General features: G+C 38.0%; 1 protein-coding gene across 1 annotated transcript in view; it reads right to left on the bottom strand.

The window, feature by feature from the left end:
* Nucleotides 1–15390, bottom strand: part of LOC126149511 (piwi-like protein Siwi) — a 211500-nt gene that overhangs the window by 36165 nt on the left and 159945 nt on the right. Inside the window, exons 10-11 of the mRNA XM_049915822.1 lie at nt 13080–13370; nt 2942–3087 (exon numbers count right to left, since the gene is read on the bottom strand). Of these exons, the coding sequence (XP_049771779.1) occupies nt 2942–3087; nt 13080–13370 (437 nt within the window). The remainder of the gene's footprint in view (nt 1–2941; nt 3088–13079; nt 13371–15390) is intronic.

Consider the following 15390-nt stretch of genomic DNA (forward strand, 5'->3'; position numbering starts at 1 on the left):
TACAGAGGATATAAAATGTAGACTAGGAATAGCAAGAAAAGCATTTCTGAAGGAAGATAAATTTGTTAACATGTAGTATACATCTAAGTGTGAGGAAGTCTTTTCTGAAAGTCTCTGAATAGAGCATAGCCATATATATGAAATGATAAATAGTTTAGACAAGAAGAGAACAGAAGCTTTTGAAATGTGGTGCTACAGAAGAATGCTGATTAGATGGGTAGATCATGTAGCTGATGAGAAGGTAGTAAACAGAACTGGGGTGAAAAGAAATTTGTGGCACAACCAGACTAGAAGAAGGGATCGATTGGTAGGACACATTCTGAGACATCAAGGGATCACCAATTTAATACTGGAGGGAAATGTAGGGGGTAAAAATCATTGAGGAAAACCAAGACACGAATACATTAAGCAGACTGAGAAGGACGTAGGTTGCAGTAGTTATTCAGAGATGAAGAGGCTTGCACAGGATAGCGTAGTATGGAAAGTTGCATCAAATCAGACTTCTGACTGAGGACAACAACAGCCACAACCACAACAACAACAACATAGCTTTATATGTGAGCTTCATGATGAAGTCCTTAAAGCATTTATTAATGATTCTGTCAACAGTTCAATACTAGTTGCCTAGTATAAATACTGCAACTATTGACAGAATCATTAATAAACACTTTAAGGAGATTAAAAAAGTTGCTGGTTCCCTGTCAACAAAATAGTGAAACTGAAGAACCATGATGAAGTGCCTATCATTTTGCTAAGGGTTATAGTAATTGTGATATTTCACAAATAAGTAACACACGGCATAAAATTTCAAAAGTGTTCAATGAAAAACAGGTGTTGCTATGAATTCACATTTTCACATTAGACCATATATTGCTGCATACGAAATTTAACTAACATACTGAATTTTTCTTTGGGCTCAGGAGGAGGTTTCTATCTATCACTGATTTCCTGAAAGTTGATGTTATGTAGCACACTCATTTGTGATTGCACATGCCAGCCATAAAGCTTAGGGATGGGAAAAACTTTAGTTCTGAATAACCAGTACTTTTTGATATTTGTTTGGTCTATTATAAAAGGTGGGTTTTTTATTTTTTACTAATAAAAAGAGTAAAAAAACTGAAGTATCAATTAGCCACAGCAACAGTGTGAAAATTTTTCATTTTTAAATAAATCTTTTTAAAAAGTGTATAACTTTTATTCACAAAATTTTCATTGTTTTGAAATATGGTGTTATTATAGAAGATGGGAAAGTGATCAGTTCTATTTTAAAAACATTACCAACAGAAACGAGTAACAAATCCATGGCATAAGAATTGGTAGAACATTGCTGAGACAATAATGCTCTTGTTACCATGTATAGTGTTTAAAGTTATGCATGTATGTGCAGTGTGTAAAATTGGCTCCCACTGTTGTCACTGGAAATCTGTGGTACTGCAGAGCGGCACAAGACCTAGACTGGATTGTTTTTACAAAGCAACACAGCAGTGAAGTACAGTGCTTCAGTTGCTTTAAAAGATTGGAGATTTGTCTGCCATTTCCATTAAATAATAAAAGATAAAGGAAGCTATGGTAACAGTAATTAATTAAAAACTTAACAACATAAAAACAGAAAGTACCTGGTCTGCTGTCTTATGCATTTACATGCAAAGACAGTTTAATGCTTATTGCCCTTGGAAACAGACAAATTAACACAAAAAAACAGAGTTCTTCAACCTCAGTTGTCACCCTTTAGAAACAGCAGATCATAATGCGCAAAAAGTGGTAAGATCCCTGATTACAACATGATTTTTAAGCCAAGCTACCAAAGATTAGAATTTCTGTAGTATTTGCCAACTTATCACTTTTCGAGAAAAGCAGAAAATGGTGGATTGACTACGTCCTCTTTCAGTTGCTAGTTAATTTAATATTTTGGTTCTAAGTATTTTGAAACTGAGAGATCAAAATTTTTCCATCTTCGTCCCATTTCTACATGCATTACAGGCAATAGTTTGAATAAAAAACCAAAAAATCATTTATTTCACAAACCGGCTATTTTGTGTGGTTTTAACATTCAGGTTAAACAGGTTGTTTCAGCAGTGACTGCCATCCCTAATAAAGCTAGAATGAAATACTCAAGCATTTGCCATATTCTACACAAGCAGGACGTATATCACAATATAAGACTAACTGTTGACTATGGCAATGTAATGATATAATTTTTTAAGTCATTGGTAACTAATGAAATGAGAATTAAGGTGGCTTTTCATCAAGATAAGTGAAGAAATTATATGTTTATATTTACACTGCAAAAGTGCTTTTTCATAATCTTGTTGCCTGATTTGTCCTCAGTTTATCATTTAATAAGCCACTGTTTCAGGATTCTGTCGCCTTTGCAACTTGACTAGGATGTTAGCGAGGTAGCAGTGTGTAGGCTCTACTAAGCAGCAAATTTTAACATGGCAATTAGAGGAATGTTGAGTATACTCGAAATTTGCTAATGATGAATGAATATAATAAAATTAATGGTACTGTAAATTAAACAAAACTAACAAATGTCTGCTTGTGTCTGTGTATGTGCGGATCGATATGTGTGTGTGTGTGTGTGTGTGCGAGTGTATACCTGTCCTTTTTTCCCCCTAAGGAAAGTCTTTCCGCTCCCGGGATTGGAATGACTCCTTACCCTCTCCCTTAAAACCCACATCCTTTCGTCTTTCCCTCTCCTTCCCTCTTTCCTGATGAAGCAACCGTTTGTTGTGAAAGCTTGAATTTTGTGTGTATGTTTGTGTTTGTTTGTGTGTCTATCGACCTGCCAGCACTTTCGTTTGGTAAGTCACATCATCTTTGTTTTTAGATATAAACCAAACTAACAGTTATATAAACTGTTCCATTTCATGTCACAAGTAAATTGTATCTTCCACATTACAAAATTTGCTGTGTAACTTCATTGTCCACAAACACAAACCTCTGAGCAAGTGTTATTACATCATCCACAATGGTCCCAGGTGGAGGATTCTGTTTATCATGGAATACTCTTGAATTTATCCTTTTTGTAACAATTATGAAAGTCATTTTTGCAGTACGACCCCCATATATTTCCTTCAAACGTCCCTGTAAGCAAATCAAAACAATTTCAGTAAACAAACATCTGTTATCCATAAATAATTGCCACAAAACTGGTAACAATCAATTTTAAATAAATATGTTTTAAGATTTGAGTGAAACGAAGTCAGTCCCATCGACAAATATTGTGTTACCTACAATATTTTGTTGCTGCTTAATATGCAAAGCAATACTACAGAATTTAAGTACATTATGTCTCAAAAATGAGCGAAACGATTAGATTTCTGAACATGTAATTATATTATTGAAGATTTCATAATTTTCGATTTTGAAGATTTTTTGGTGTTGTAAGTCCTTGCTAGTGACGAAAAGACATGGTAAAACAAATGCATATAAAATTTGGGTTATTGTTTCCTTTATATATCAGATGACAAAAGCTCCCCTGGGAACCTGTTACTAAAAAGGAGAGGTTCCAGGAGAGGGACTGACTTTTTGAAACCATCTATATAGGGTCCCAGCTACCTTATCTTGCAGCCATTCACCCTGGCAGGCTTTCATTTGTGAATAATTGACAGAAAAAGAATTTTGTAATCTTGTGTGATGTTATAGAGCCTTAAAGTGAGAGTAGTAAATGTAGTTGTATTGTTGCATATTTGTTAGCATGATAGGATGACTTGGAGGATATTGTGTGTTTGAATCTTATCAGGTGATACTTTTTTTTTTTAATTTTAAAAATTGTTATCAAAATGATTTCGGTCATTATTTTTATTCAATTAATTGGTTTAAATGTAATTTATTTAAAATTCTGACTCTCTGGCACTTCATTTTAATCATATTAACTTTTAAATTTACTCTTTCTTTCATATCCTTTTTTCCATTTGCAATATTTGAGAATGTAATTTCAGGTATCTTTTTGTATTAATTTCAGTTTAATTCCTTCCAGCTGATCAGCTTGTATTTTTACCCATGTTATTGTATTCATTATTTCTATACTTCTTTCTGTTTGAATATAGTTTTATTTGTAATCCCTTCATTCATTTATATCTTCATCTGCATTAATTGCCCATACTGACCAAGAATTTGTGACTTTTAACCAACCAGTCAACATGTTCATATCTTTTATTACTGTAATAGACAAATTAAAATAAATAAAATCTCATGCACAAATGTTGTTGTTGTTGTGGTCTTCAGTCCTGAGACTGGTTTGATGCAGCTCTCCATGCTACTCTATCCTGTGCAAGCTTCTTCATCTCCCAGGACCAACTGCAACCTACATCCTTCTGAATCTGCTTAGTGTATTCATCTCTTGGTCTCCCTCTACGATTTTTACCCTCCACGCTGCCCTCCAATACTAAATTGGCGATCCCCTGATGCCTCAGAACATGTCCTACCAACCGCTCCCTTCTTCTTGTCAAGTTGTGCCACAAATTCCTCTTCTCCCCAAATCTATTCAATACCTCCTCATTAGTTATGTGATCTACCCATCTAATCTTCAGCATTCTTCTGTAGCACCACATTTCGAAAGCTTCTATTCTCTTCTTGTCCAAATAATTTATTGTCCACGTTTCACTTCCATACATGGCTACACTCCATACAAATACTTTCAGAAACGACTTCCTAACACTTAAATCTATACTCGATGTTAACAAATTTCTCTTGTTCAGAAACGCTTTCCTTGCCATTGCCAGTCTACATTTTATATCCTCTCTACTTCAACCATCATCAGTTATTTTGCTCCCCAAATAGCAAAACTCCTTTACTACTTTAAGTGTCTCATTTCCTAATCTAATTCCCTCAGCATCACCTGACTTAATTCGACTACATTCCATTACCCTCATTTTGCTTTTGTTGATGTTCATCTTATACCCTCCTTTCAAGACACCGTCCATTCTGTTCAACTGCTCTTCCAAGTCCTTTGTTGTCTCTGACGGAATTAAAATGTCATCGGCGAACCTCAAAGTTTTTATTTCTTCTCCATCGATTTTAATACCTACTCCGAACTTTTATTTTGTTTCCTTTATTGCTTGCTTAATATACAGATTGAATAACATCGGGGATAGGCTACAACCCTGTCTCACTCCCTTCCCAACCACTGCTTCCCTTTCATGCCCCTCGACTCTTATAACTGCCATCTGCATTCTGTACAAATTGTAAATAGCCTTTCGCTCCCTGTATTTTACCCCTGCCACCTTTAGAATTTGAGAGAGAGTATTCCAATCAACATTGTCAAAAGCTTTCTCTAAGCCTACAAATGCTAGAAACGTAGGTTTGCCTTTCCTTAATCTTTCTTCTAAGGTAAGTCGTAGGATCAGTATTGCCTCACGTGTTCCAACATTTCTACGGAATCCAAACTGATCTTACCTGAGGTCGGCTTCTATCAGTTTTTCCATTCGTCTGTAAAGAATTCGCGTTAGTATTTTGCAGCTGTGACTTATTAAACTGATAGTTCGGTAATTTTCACATCTGTCAACACCTACTTTCTTTGGGATTGGAATTATTATATTCTTCTTGAAGTCTGAGGGTATTTCGCCTGTCTCATACATCTTGCTCACCAGATGGTAGAGGTTTGTCAGGACTGGCTCTCCCAAGGCTCTCAGTAGTTCTAATGGAATGTTGTCTACTCCGGGGGCCTTGTTTCGACTCAGGTCTTTCAGTGCTCTGTCATCTCTTCACGCAGTATCATTATCTCCCATTTCATCTTCATCTACATCCTCTTCCATTTCCATAATATTGTCCTCAAGTACATCGCCCTTGTATAGACCCTCTATATACTCCTTCCACCTTTCTGCTTTCCCTTCTTTGCTTAGAACTGGGTTTCCATCTGAGCTCTTGATATTCATGCAAGTGGTTCTCCTTTCTCCAAAGGTCTCTTTAATTTTCCTGTAGGCAGTATCTATCTTACCCCTAGTGAGCAATACAATGATAGGGAGAAAGAAATAAAATCAAATGAAAAAGTTAGTACTATGACTAAAATGTGACAAAGAATTGGAAATTTATAAAAATTACATCAAAACCAGTTAATTGAATAAATAAAATAATTTCAATAATGATTTAAAAATTAATAAAAAAACTGAAGTACCTGGCAGAACTCAAACTCACAACCTTCTGTATGTCAGGCTATGATGCTAACCATTATACTAAAAAACCACTTTCTGTGACACACTCAATTTTAATGCTCTAGACTACCATGAAAAATTTAAAAATTATGTTTTACTTGCAAACGAGGCCCACTAGGTGAATGGCTGCAGGGTGACACACCTGGGACTTACTTATTTCTTGTTGCGAGTGAATTGCGGGGATACAGAATGTATCAAGTTGTACACAGCTTAGATTGAAATTACATAAATACAATAAAAGACACAATGTAAATAAGACAACAAGGAAAGAACAAATATACAATTAACAGAAAGTTGTGTTATACTGAGGAAGGATCAGTAACAAATACAGGTAGCAATGTTAAGCTAAGTACCACAATCAGTTAATAAATACATAAATAACAAAAACCAAATTTTTGAATGCTTGTGATAGTGCTCAAAATAAAATCAATTAAAAGTATTCATTAAACAATTAAACATAATGTAAACAATGGCGGCAAAAAAGAAGTAAAATTTTTTTAGTCTCTACATCAAAATGAAACATCCTCCTCACATTCCAAAAGTCTCAGCAACTGTAGTGTGAGTAAAATAATTGGCAACTTTTGACACTTCATGCTGGAAGAAGGTTCATGACACTGTTGCTCAGGAAATGATGATCCAGGTTCTCCTTCTGCACTCTTTTGTCATGCTGTTAGTGGTATCAAGCATCAGTTGCTTTGGTGTTTTCATGAAATTGTTTCCTAACCTTCTTCTCCAAAATATGCACCACCCAAGTGAATATACAATTACCCAAGTGATGATTCTTCATACTGCTTACACCGAAATTATGTGTCCATAAAGTATTCACTGAAGTAAGTGCCCTGTTAAATGTTTCCATTTGTTTATTACTTAATGCTTTGCTGATGACTGGTTAACAACCTAATCTAAAAAGTATGCATCACCTACTCAATATATTCACTCAACAATGCTCTTCTGTTGTCACATCACAGAGCTGTCAAATGTCAAGTTATTTTAATTACACAGTATACATCTTGATTGATACCAAAAAATTAACATCAAGAAACTTGTCTTAACTTACAGTTAAAAATAAGTCAGGATTTTTTTACCTGATGATGATAAAAAACATTTTTAATTTTTCAGAGTTAACTTCATTTGAGTACCTTGATCGGAACTTCTCTGAGCTTTGAAAAGATGAGTATCAGGCCACCTTCTTGATACTGTCTTACACAATTTAAACTGGCATCACGTGTTGATTTCTTTTGCAAATGACTGTTTGTGTAAAGGGAGTAGGATGAAATTAAGGGCTATCGATAAGAAAGACTGTGCAAAGCTGGTAAAGTTATTTTATCAGAGCGTCAGCAACAGCAACACTGCACTGTGAGAATGTTGCAGGTAGTAACAGCTGCAAAGAGGCGCCATTTAAGTAAATGGCCTAACGAATATGCTCAAGAAATCTGAAGAAGCAGGTGAATTAGGTGGTGCAGCAGGGAGAAGGATATGGCCCATTCTATAGCAGTTGTTGACAAAGTTGCTGTGGCTATAGCTTACCATGTAGCACATATTTCAAATTCTACAACCAGTGTTTGAGCTGTCTTGCAGGAATTGCCATTCCCATTGTCAACACTTGAAAAGTCATTGGGCACATTTACAATGGCATTTGTACGAGATTCAAAATGTGACTTTTCGCTCTGTATTATGGCAGGTGTGGAAATGGATGACATGTGGCTCGGGAATACTCTTTGGCTGGAAAGAAACAGAAAACATTTAACTCTACCCATTGCCATGAATGCACAGAACTGTTGAATATGGGGTTCAAGTCAACCAAATGTTGTGCAGAAATGTTCATTGCACTCAGCTTATGTAACTTCATGAAGCTAGTTTGCAAGTTTCATTACAACTACCCTTTGTGTGTGTGTGTGTGTGTGTGTGTGGAAAAATTCAGGAGGGTGTAATGACAATACTATGAAAAGGGTAGGTTCAATTTAGGAACATTTTACGCGCGCGCGCGCGCGCGCGCACACACACACACACACACACACACACACACACACACACACACAGGTTGCTTACAATGAAACTGATGGTGTTCCGAGTGCTGCAGCGCCGGCTGTTAACATTGCAGCATTCGGAGGCATGTTCATTAATCAGTGCACTTGTGGAGTATTCTGAAAAAAATAATAGTTCCACCGGGGAAATTATGGTGTTGTAAGCAGTGAGAAAGTGGAGTGGTTGCAGGAAAATGGGAGGAACGATCAAACACATGATAATGGTGGATCTGGCATGATTATTAGGATTCGGCACAAGTTAGAACATGTGTCCAATATGGTATCCCTACTCAGTAGTATTGTATTGTATGTTAACACCGGGTGCCTAGAAACGATGGAGAGGCTCTGTCCCCGCTGCAGCCGCAGTGTTCCACAACCCCACGACAACTACCGTAGTCCACTTCATCCCTCTGCCGCCCCACAATGGACCACTCTTTCAGGGTTATTGTGTATGCACTGAGGTTTCGGCCAAAAGACACTTTACTAAGTAGGAAACACACAAATTCACACAAGATTAATACAACTACATATGACCACTGTCTCTAGCTGTAGTGGCCAATCTGTAAACAGCAACTGTGCCTAATGGGAGAAGCAATCTGTGGGTGGTGGAGTTAAGGAGGAGGCTGTGGCAAGGAGATGGAGGGGTAGCGGGGTAGGGGTGGGGGAAGGTGTAGTGCTACTTGTGAGAGCATTTAGGGACATGGTGGGTACAGTGTAGGGCTGCTAGGTGCTGTCCACAGTTTTCTTATTTTTTATTATTTGGGGTGGAATGGGGGGAGGGGAGGTAGTTGGAGGCAGTGGGTGAGAAGTAGAGGAGGGGAAAAAGGCTACTGGGTGTGTTGGTTGAATAGAAGGCTGCGTAGTGCTGGAGTGGGAGCAGTGAAGATGGTAGGTGAAGGGTAGGGGCTAGTGGAGGTAGAGGCCATGGGGTTAACAGGAGGATAGGATATATTGCAGGGAGAGTTCCCACCTCTGCAGTCCAGAGAAGTTCGTGTTGGTAGGAAGGATCCAGCTGGCCGAGGGTGTGAAGCAGTCACTGAAGAGAAGCACTTGTACGGGGAAGCATGTTGAGCAACTGTATGGTCCAGCTGTCCCTCGGCCACAGTTTACCAGTGGCTGTTCATGTGGGGACAGACAACTTGTGGGTTGTCATGCCCCAGTAGAAAGCAGCACAGTGGTTGCAGTTTGGTTTGTAGATCATATCACTGGTTTCACAGGTACCCCTGTTTCTGTGGGATATGCAATGCCTGTGACTGGAGTGGAGTAAGTAGTGGTGGGAGGATGTATGGGACAGGTCTTACATTTAGCTCTATTGAATGGATATAAGCCATGAGGCAGGGGGTTGGGAGTAGGGGCTATGTAGGGATGGACAAGGATATTTCGTAGGTTCAGTGGGTGGTGGAATACCACTGTGGGAGGTGTGTGAAGGATAGTGGGTTGGGTATTCCTCAATTCATGCCATTTTTCCAACTGCACCTAGCAACTCACCCTGTCCTTGCATGCTCTAACAACCTTTCTCCACCCCTACCCTGCCGCCCCTCCCCTTCCCAGGCTCCTCCTTATTCCTATCACCCAAAGATTGCTCCTCCCATCAAGCGTAGTGGCTGTACACAGTCTGGTCTCATCAGATAGACACAACAGTCACAAGTTTGTGTTTTCTACTTTAGAAGAAAACCTTTATGCTGAAAGCTCAATGGATAGCCTTTCAGTTGTGCCTGTCGGCGACACATTGTGTGTTCTATATGGTGAGGAGCAATCTATCCTTTTCATTATTGTGTGTGTGTGTGTGTGAAACTTTATTCTTATTTCTGGTTGAATGACATTATAGTGTTTGTACTGTAAAGTAAAATAAAGAAGTGTGTCTCAAAGAGACACTCATGTGGCAGCAGTATGAGAGCTGGACAAGGCAACAAAAACATTGGTGATCCATCTTTGTGTCAGCTTAACAGCTTAACAGCATCACACAGCTCATGGATTTTGATATAGCCGGGTCCTAAGCACACACATCACCTGAAGGTGCCCCAGATGTGCTCAATAATCTTGAGGTAAGATGATGTGGAAGCAACCCCATGGTCATGTAGTGTTCCCCAAATCACTCACATTATTCAGTCGCAAGGGACAGTAAACTCTTATGCAGTAACTACAGGTTAACTTGTGAGATGCTGTAGATGAATGAAGGGTTACTATATCTTTAACCTGTGAGAGGCACTGATAGATGAATCAGAGCAATCATTTCATCACAAATGAACATTCCTCATACAAAAATGCCTCTACTACCTGCCTCATTGTTTGCTTTATTGGTAAATGGGTTGCATGGGCTAAAGTGGCTTTCAACATATGCATACATTTCCAGCAACATATACCATGACTCATCAGTCTAGGAAACCCTTCCCATGAGTCAAGTGTCCACAAGAGGTGGCCCCACACCACAGATAATGCATGTGCCATGTAGTAAGCAGCTTCAGTACCTTCTAATAACGAAATGTATCTGGATGGTACAGGTCCTCACTGACTGTTATGCAACACTGATTCCTGTTATGCAGCACTAAACTTGTGACTGATTTGTTAAACTGTAATCCATTTACTTTTGGGTAGCTGCAATAGTCAAAAGCAGCTTGTTATTAGCATTATGTTGCTCATAGCCATTGACTCCAGCAGAAGCATTTCTCCCAAATCACATCCTCATATAAAATGCCACACAGTGAGACACCTGGAAATACCCTAGCTGGGCAACCTTGGAGATGGTTTTCTGTACATTAAGAACCCATATTCAGGTGTCATAAAATGCAAAAATATTACACATCTCACCCACCTTGCTGTCACCTTTCATGCTAATGGCCAGTGTAAAGCGTAGTGACAGGCCACTTATGTGACACTTCAGGATTCCATTCTGTGCAACAAGAATAACAGTATCTCTGCCGTCCTCTCTCTCTCTCTCTCTCTCTCTCTATCTCTCTCTCTCTCTCTTCCCCTCCAACACAACAGATTTCTAAATTTCAATTGCTCTTGCATACAGCTATTTCTTAAGAAGTACAATTGAAAAAAAAGGAGAGAAATGTTACACAAGGAAGTCCCCTGCACAAACAAATGAGCTCTTTTCAAAAAATTCTGGAACATTTGTAATTTCATACTAATGGTGTGTTGGAGTGAAATGCAGTTTGTATCCCTGCACATGCCTGTGTTTTATGTGTAACTGCTGTATGTTTCATTGTTATATATGCCTCTTAGTTATTGTTCAGTGGTGTATCAAGTAGAATGTCGTGTCGCACAGATTACGAACTTCGAGATGGCAGAATTAGAGGAGCAACACATCTGCATTAAATTTTGCATGAAACTCAAGAAAACCTTTATACAGACACACCAAATTGTGCAGGAAGCCTACGGTGATGAGTGATGTAAGCCTTACTTGGTGTTCCGAATGGTTCACATTGTTTAAAAATGGCCGAACGGAAGTTGAACAGGACCCTCATTCAAAACGCACTTCGACGTTGACTGATGACACTCATGTCAGGAAAATTAACGAAATTGTGTGCGCCAATAGAAGACTGACTGTCCAACAGATTGTAGAAGAATGCAACATTTCAGTTTGTTCATGTTGTGAAATCCTGACACAGCATCTTGCAATGCACTGTGTCGGCACCAAGTTGTCTCATGGGTCATAAGTCAAGACCAGAAAGACTTTTGCCTTGCACTCTGTGAAGAGCTTCCAAGTTGCACAAATAAAAACACGATATGTGTCTACGGTTATGATGTTGAGATGACAAGGTTCATCTCCAAGACCCAAAAAAGCTCATTAGGTCAGGTCAAATGTCAAAGTTATACTGATAGTTATCTTTGACTTTGAAGGATTAGTTCATGATGAATTCATGCCATAGGGGCAAACTGTCAATTAATGGTAATATTGGGATGTGTTGTGATGCCTGCAAGAAAATGTGAGAAGGAAATGGTCTGAAATGCAGCCAGACAACCCATGGCCCTTGCATTAAGATAACGCACCTCCATGTTCATCCCTGTTGGTGTGTGACTATTGTACAAAAAACGAAATCACTGTGCTGCCTTATCATCTGTACTCTCCTGACCTGACTCCTGTGGACTTTTTCTTATTTCCAGAATTGAAAACACCACTGAAAGGATGAAGATTGAACGATAGACAAGATAAAAGAAAATTCGCAGACAGCACTTTATGTGATCCAGCAAGAGCCATACCAAGACTGATCTCGGGAAAAGGAAATGGCAATGGGAGTGGTGTATCAGCTGTGAAGGAGAGTATTTCAAAGGAGACCATGCACAATAAGTAAAAGGTAAGTGTAGAAAAATTTTGTGGACAAAGTTCTGGAATTTTATGAATAGACGCCGTACATCTAGCAACAGACATCATTGTACAATGGCTCCTACCTACACCTATTTTTAACTAATTAAAGTCCTCTTCCCTCTCAGAATCTTGTACAGCAACTTTGGCTTGCCCACCAAAGACAAGAGGCATGTGCAATGGCAGAAGTTTGAAATGATGGTACTGTTCTAAAACATCTGTGCAACAACTAAAACAGTAAATAACATGCTGCTACATTCCGGATATATTACAGAACACAGACAGAAAAAGAAAATGTTTGAATTCCAGATTATGCAAGAAAACTGTAAATGCTTTTTTGGCAGGTATTATTTTATTATTTCTATTAAATGATGGTGCACATAATAATAATAATAATAATAATAATACAACAAAATTAAGCCAATTGGGTCAATTACTATCTTGCTGTAACCAAGGTATGGGATTAAATTTATTTTGACTGTGTAAATTAATCAAATGAAAAACCAGCAGAGAAAAAGTGAAAAACCTTATCAAAACATTTATCTTTAAATCAAGATCTGTGCATAGAATGATGCAAAACTATACGCTTACCTTTAATAGTTCAACTTCATGTTCCATGACGAAGGGGATCTGACCTTCCCCCACACCATCCCTATAAACTATTATTCTTTCTGGCAAGGAGCCATTCATTGTTTGAAATTTTTGAAGAGCCTTGCACATATTAATACTCAGTTCATTAGATAGCTCTTCACCAGAATGTTGGTAGCTCACAGCAGAGAAGTATCTACTCAGAGCCTTGTTCATGGATGCTACAAGAGCACCAATGGAGACTCCACGACTTGCTGTGTCATGGTAAACATCAAAGCCAACAACCATTAAACCCTGCAAAATAAATAAATAAATAAATAAATAAATAAAAATTAAAAAAATTAAAAAATTAGTATTTAAGCAGAATTTTGAATTTTTGTTTGTTAGATAAATTGAAAGATGATAACTTTTGCTTCATGTATTTTCATATTTTCACCAATTCTTGTCTTATCCATTTCACAGAAAGGCTCTCATGACAAGTGGGGAAGCATTTTAGCTGAAAATATAGTAACTTATGTTCTAAGTATCTAATTAAATAAAAACTATGAAAGTTGAAGACTTAACTTGATTTAAGGTACAATTTCAAAAAAGTTGTGAAAACTGATTCTTATATAAATGGCAATGCGCAGGAACTGATAAGGAAAAACTTAATGCAACACATGCATCCATTAAAAAATCTAAGCATGAAACCAATAAAAATCCAAACTTTCCTTGAAGATCCTAATGAAGTTTTGCTCATAAATTCAATAAGTAAATCTGAGATTTCATTCAGTCTCTAATGGATCATTCTGGTCGAAACTGAAAACCAACAGAAACCTGAAATATTCAATTCCACACTTAAGTATGTATTAATTCATGAGAATGTTATCACGCTAGTTTGTACACCACACAAACTCACAAATAAAAGTCACTAAAACACTTCCAGTAAAAGAGAAAATTTGGGCTTGGTAAAAATCCTGCTAAGACTTCCTTGCTAAGCCTTATACAACATTTCTCATGCAAGGTATGGTACTGAATGAATAGAAAAGAACTCGGGTCATTCTAATATGGTTGGAAGATAAATAAACAGACATTCCAAAATACACACAAATAATCTAATTTTAGTCTGTTGCTGAGTCCTAGAGCATGTCCTATATTCAACCATTATGACACTAATGGAGGAAACAAAAACTTCTATCAAAGAACCAGTGAGGAACAGCACAAATAACTTGTGTGAAATACAGTTCATGTTTTTCAGACACAACATATTGGAAATAACTGATGCAGACACATTCTTCCAAAATTGCTGGCTGGTAGCCTACATACGGTATGGAAATCTTCATAAATAAAAATTTGACTCAAATAATTTTTTACTAATTCAACACAGTATATTTTCCTTGGTGGCAACCAAAAATGCAAGTAACATTAGGTGTGCCAGAAGAAAGTATTGCAAGACATTAATGTTTGTAATATGATTAATCAGAAAGCTGCAGCAGCATTCTCCCGTCTTCAGATGATTCTGTTGCAACAAGAGTCATAGTTGGATCATCACCAGGAAATACAGATTAACTTTAACAATATTTCTATTGGGTGTATGAAGTGGCAGCTATCTTTGTAGCTATGTGAATAAGGGCAAGATATTAAAGAGAAAACAGTTTGGTAAACCTGGCTGTAAGTACTACAAAATGGTATGAAATGAGATGAATATGTGAAAAAAGTTAGTAGCTTGTCTGTTGCAAGGAAAATTGTGAAGGACCTGGAAAGGAAACAGCACTGAAAATATTACCATTGGCGATTCTGACACACAGCTCCATCCATTTTTTTACGGAGCATGGTAAAAAAATCGTATTTCTTCTTCTGTGAAAAGGAAACTTGCTACTCATTATATAGCAGAGATGCTGAGTAGCAAATAGGCACAACAAAAAGACTGTCACAAATATAGCTTCCAGACAGTAAGTCACACACATGACTGAAGTCTCAGTGATGGGAGTGGTGACTGAGGGGTTGGGGGGGGCTGGGGCAGGGAGAGTGAGAGATAGTAGGGTAGCGTTGGCGGACAGTGACATGCTGTTGGGGAGCGCACAAGGATGAGGTGGAAAGAGGGTAAGGCACCCATGTGCAGTTGGGAGGTTAGATGGAGAACAGCGGCAAGGCTGGGAGAGGGGGTGACAGCTGAATGAACACTGACAAACTTAGGCCAAGAAAAAGTGGACCATCCTGTTGCTGAGCACACTGCCAAACATGACATCCTTCATTTCAATAACTGCTTCACAGCCTGTGCCGTATGGATCATTCCCACCAACACCAGCTTTTCTGAATTGTGCAGGTGGGAACC

This window comes from Schistocerca cancellata, chromosome 1 (assembly GCF_023864275.1).
Source record: "Schistocerca cancellata isolate TAMUIC-IGC-003103 chromosome 1, iqSchCanc2.1, whole genome shotgun sequence".
NCBI lineage: Eukaryota > Metazoa > Arthropoda > Insecta > Orthoptera > Acrididae > Schistocerca > Schistocerca cancellata.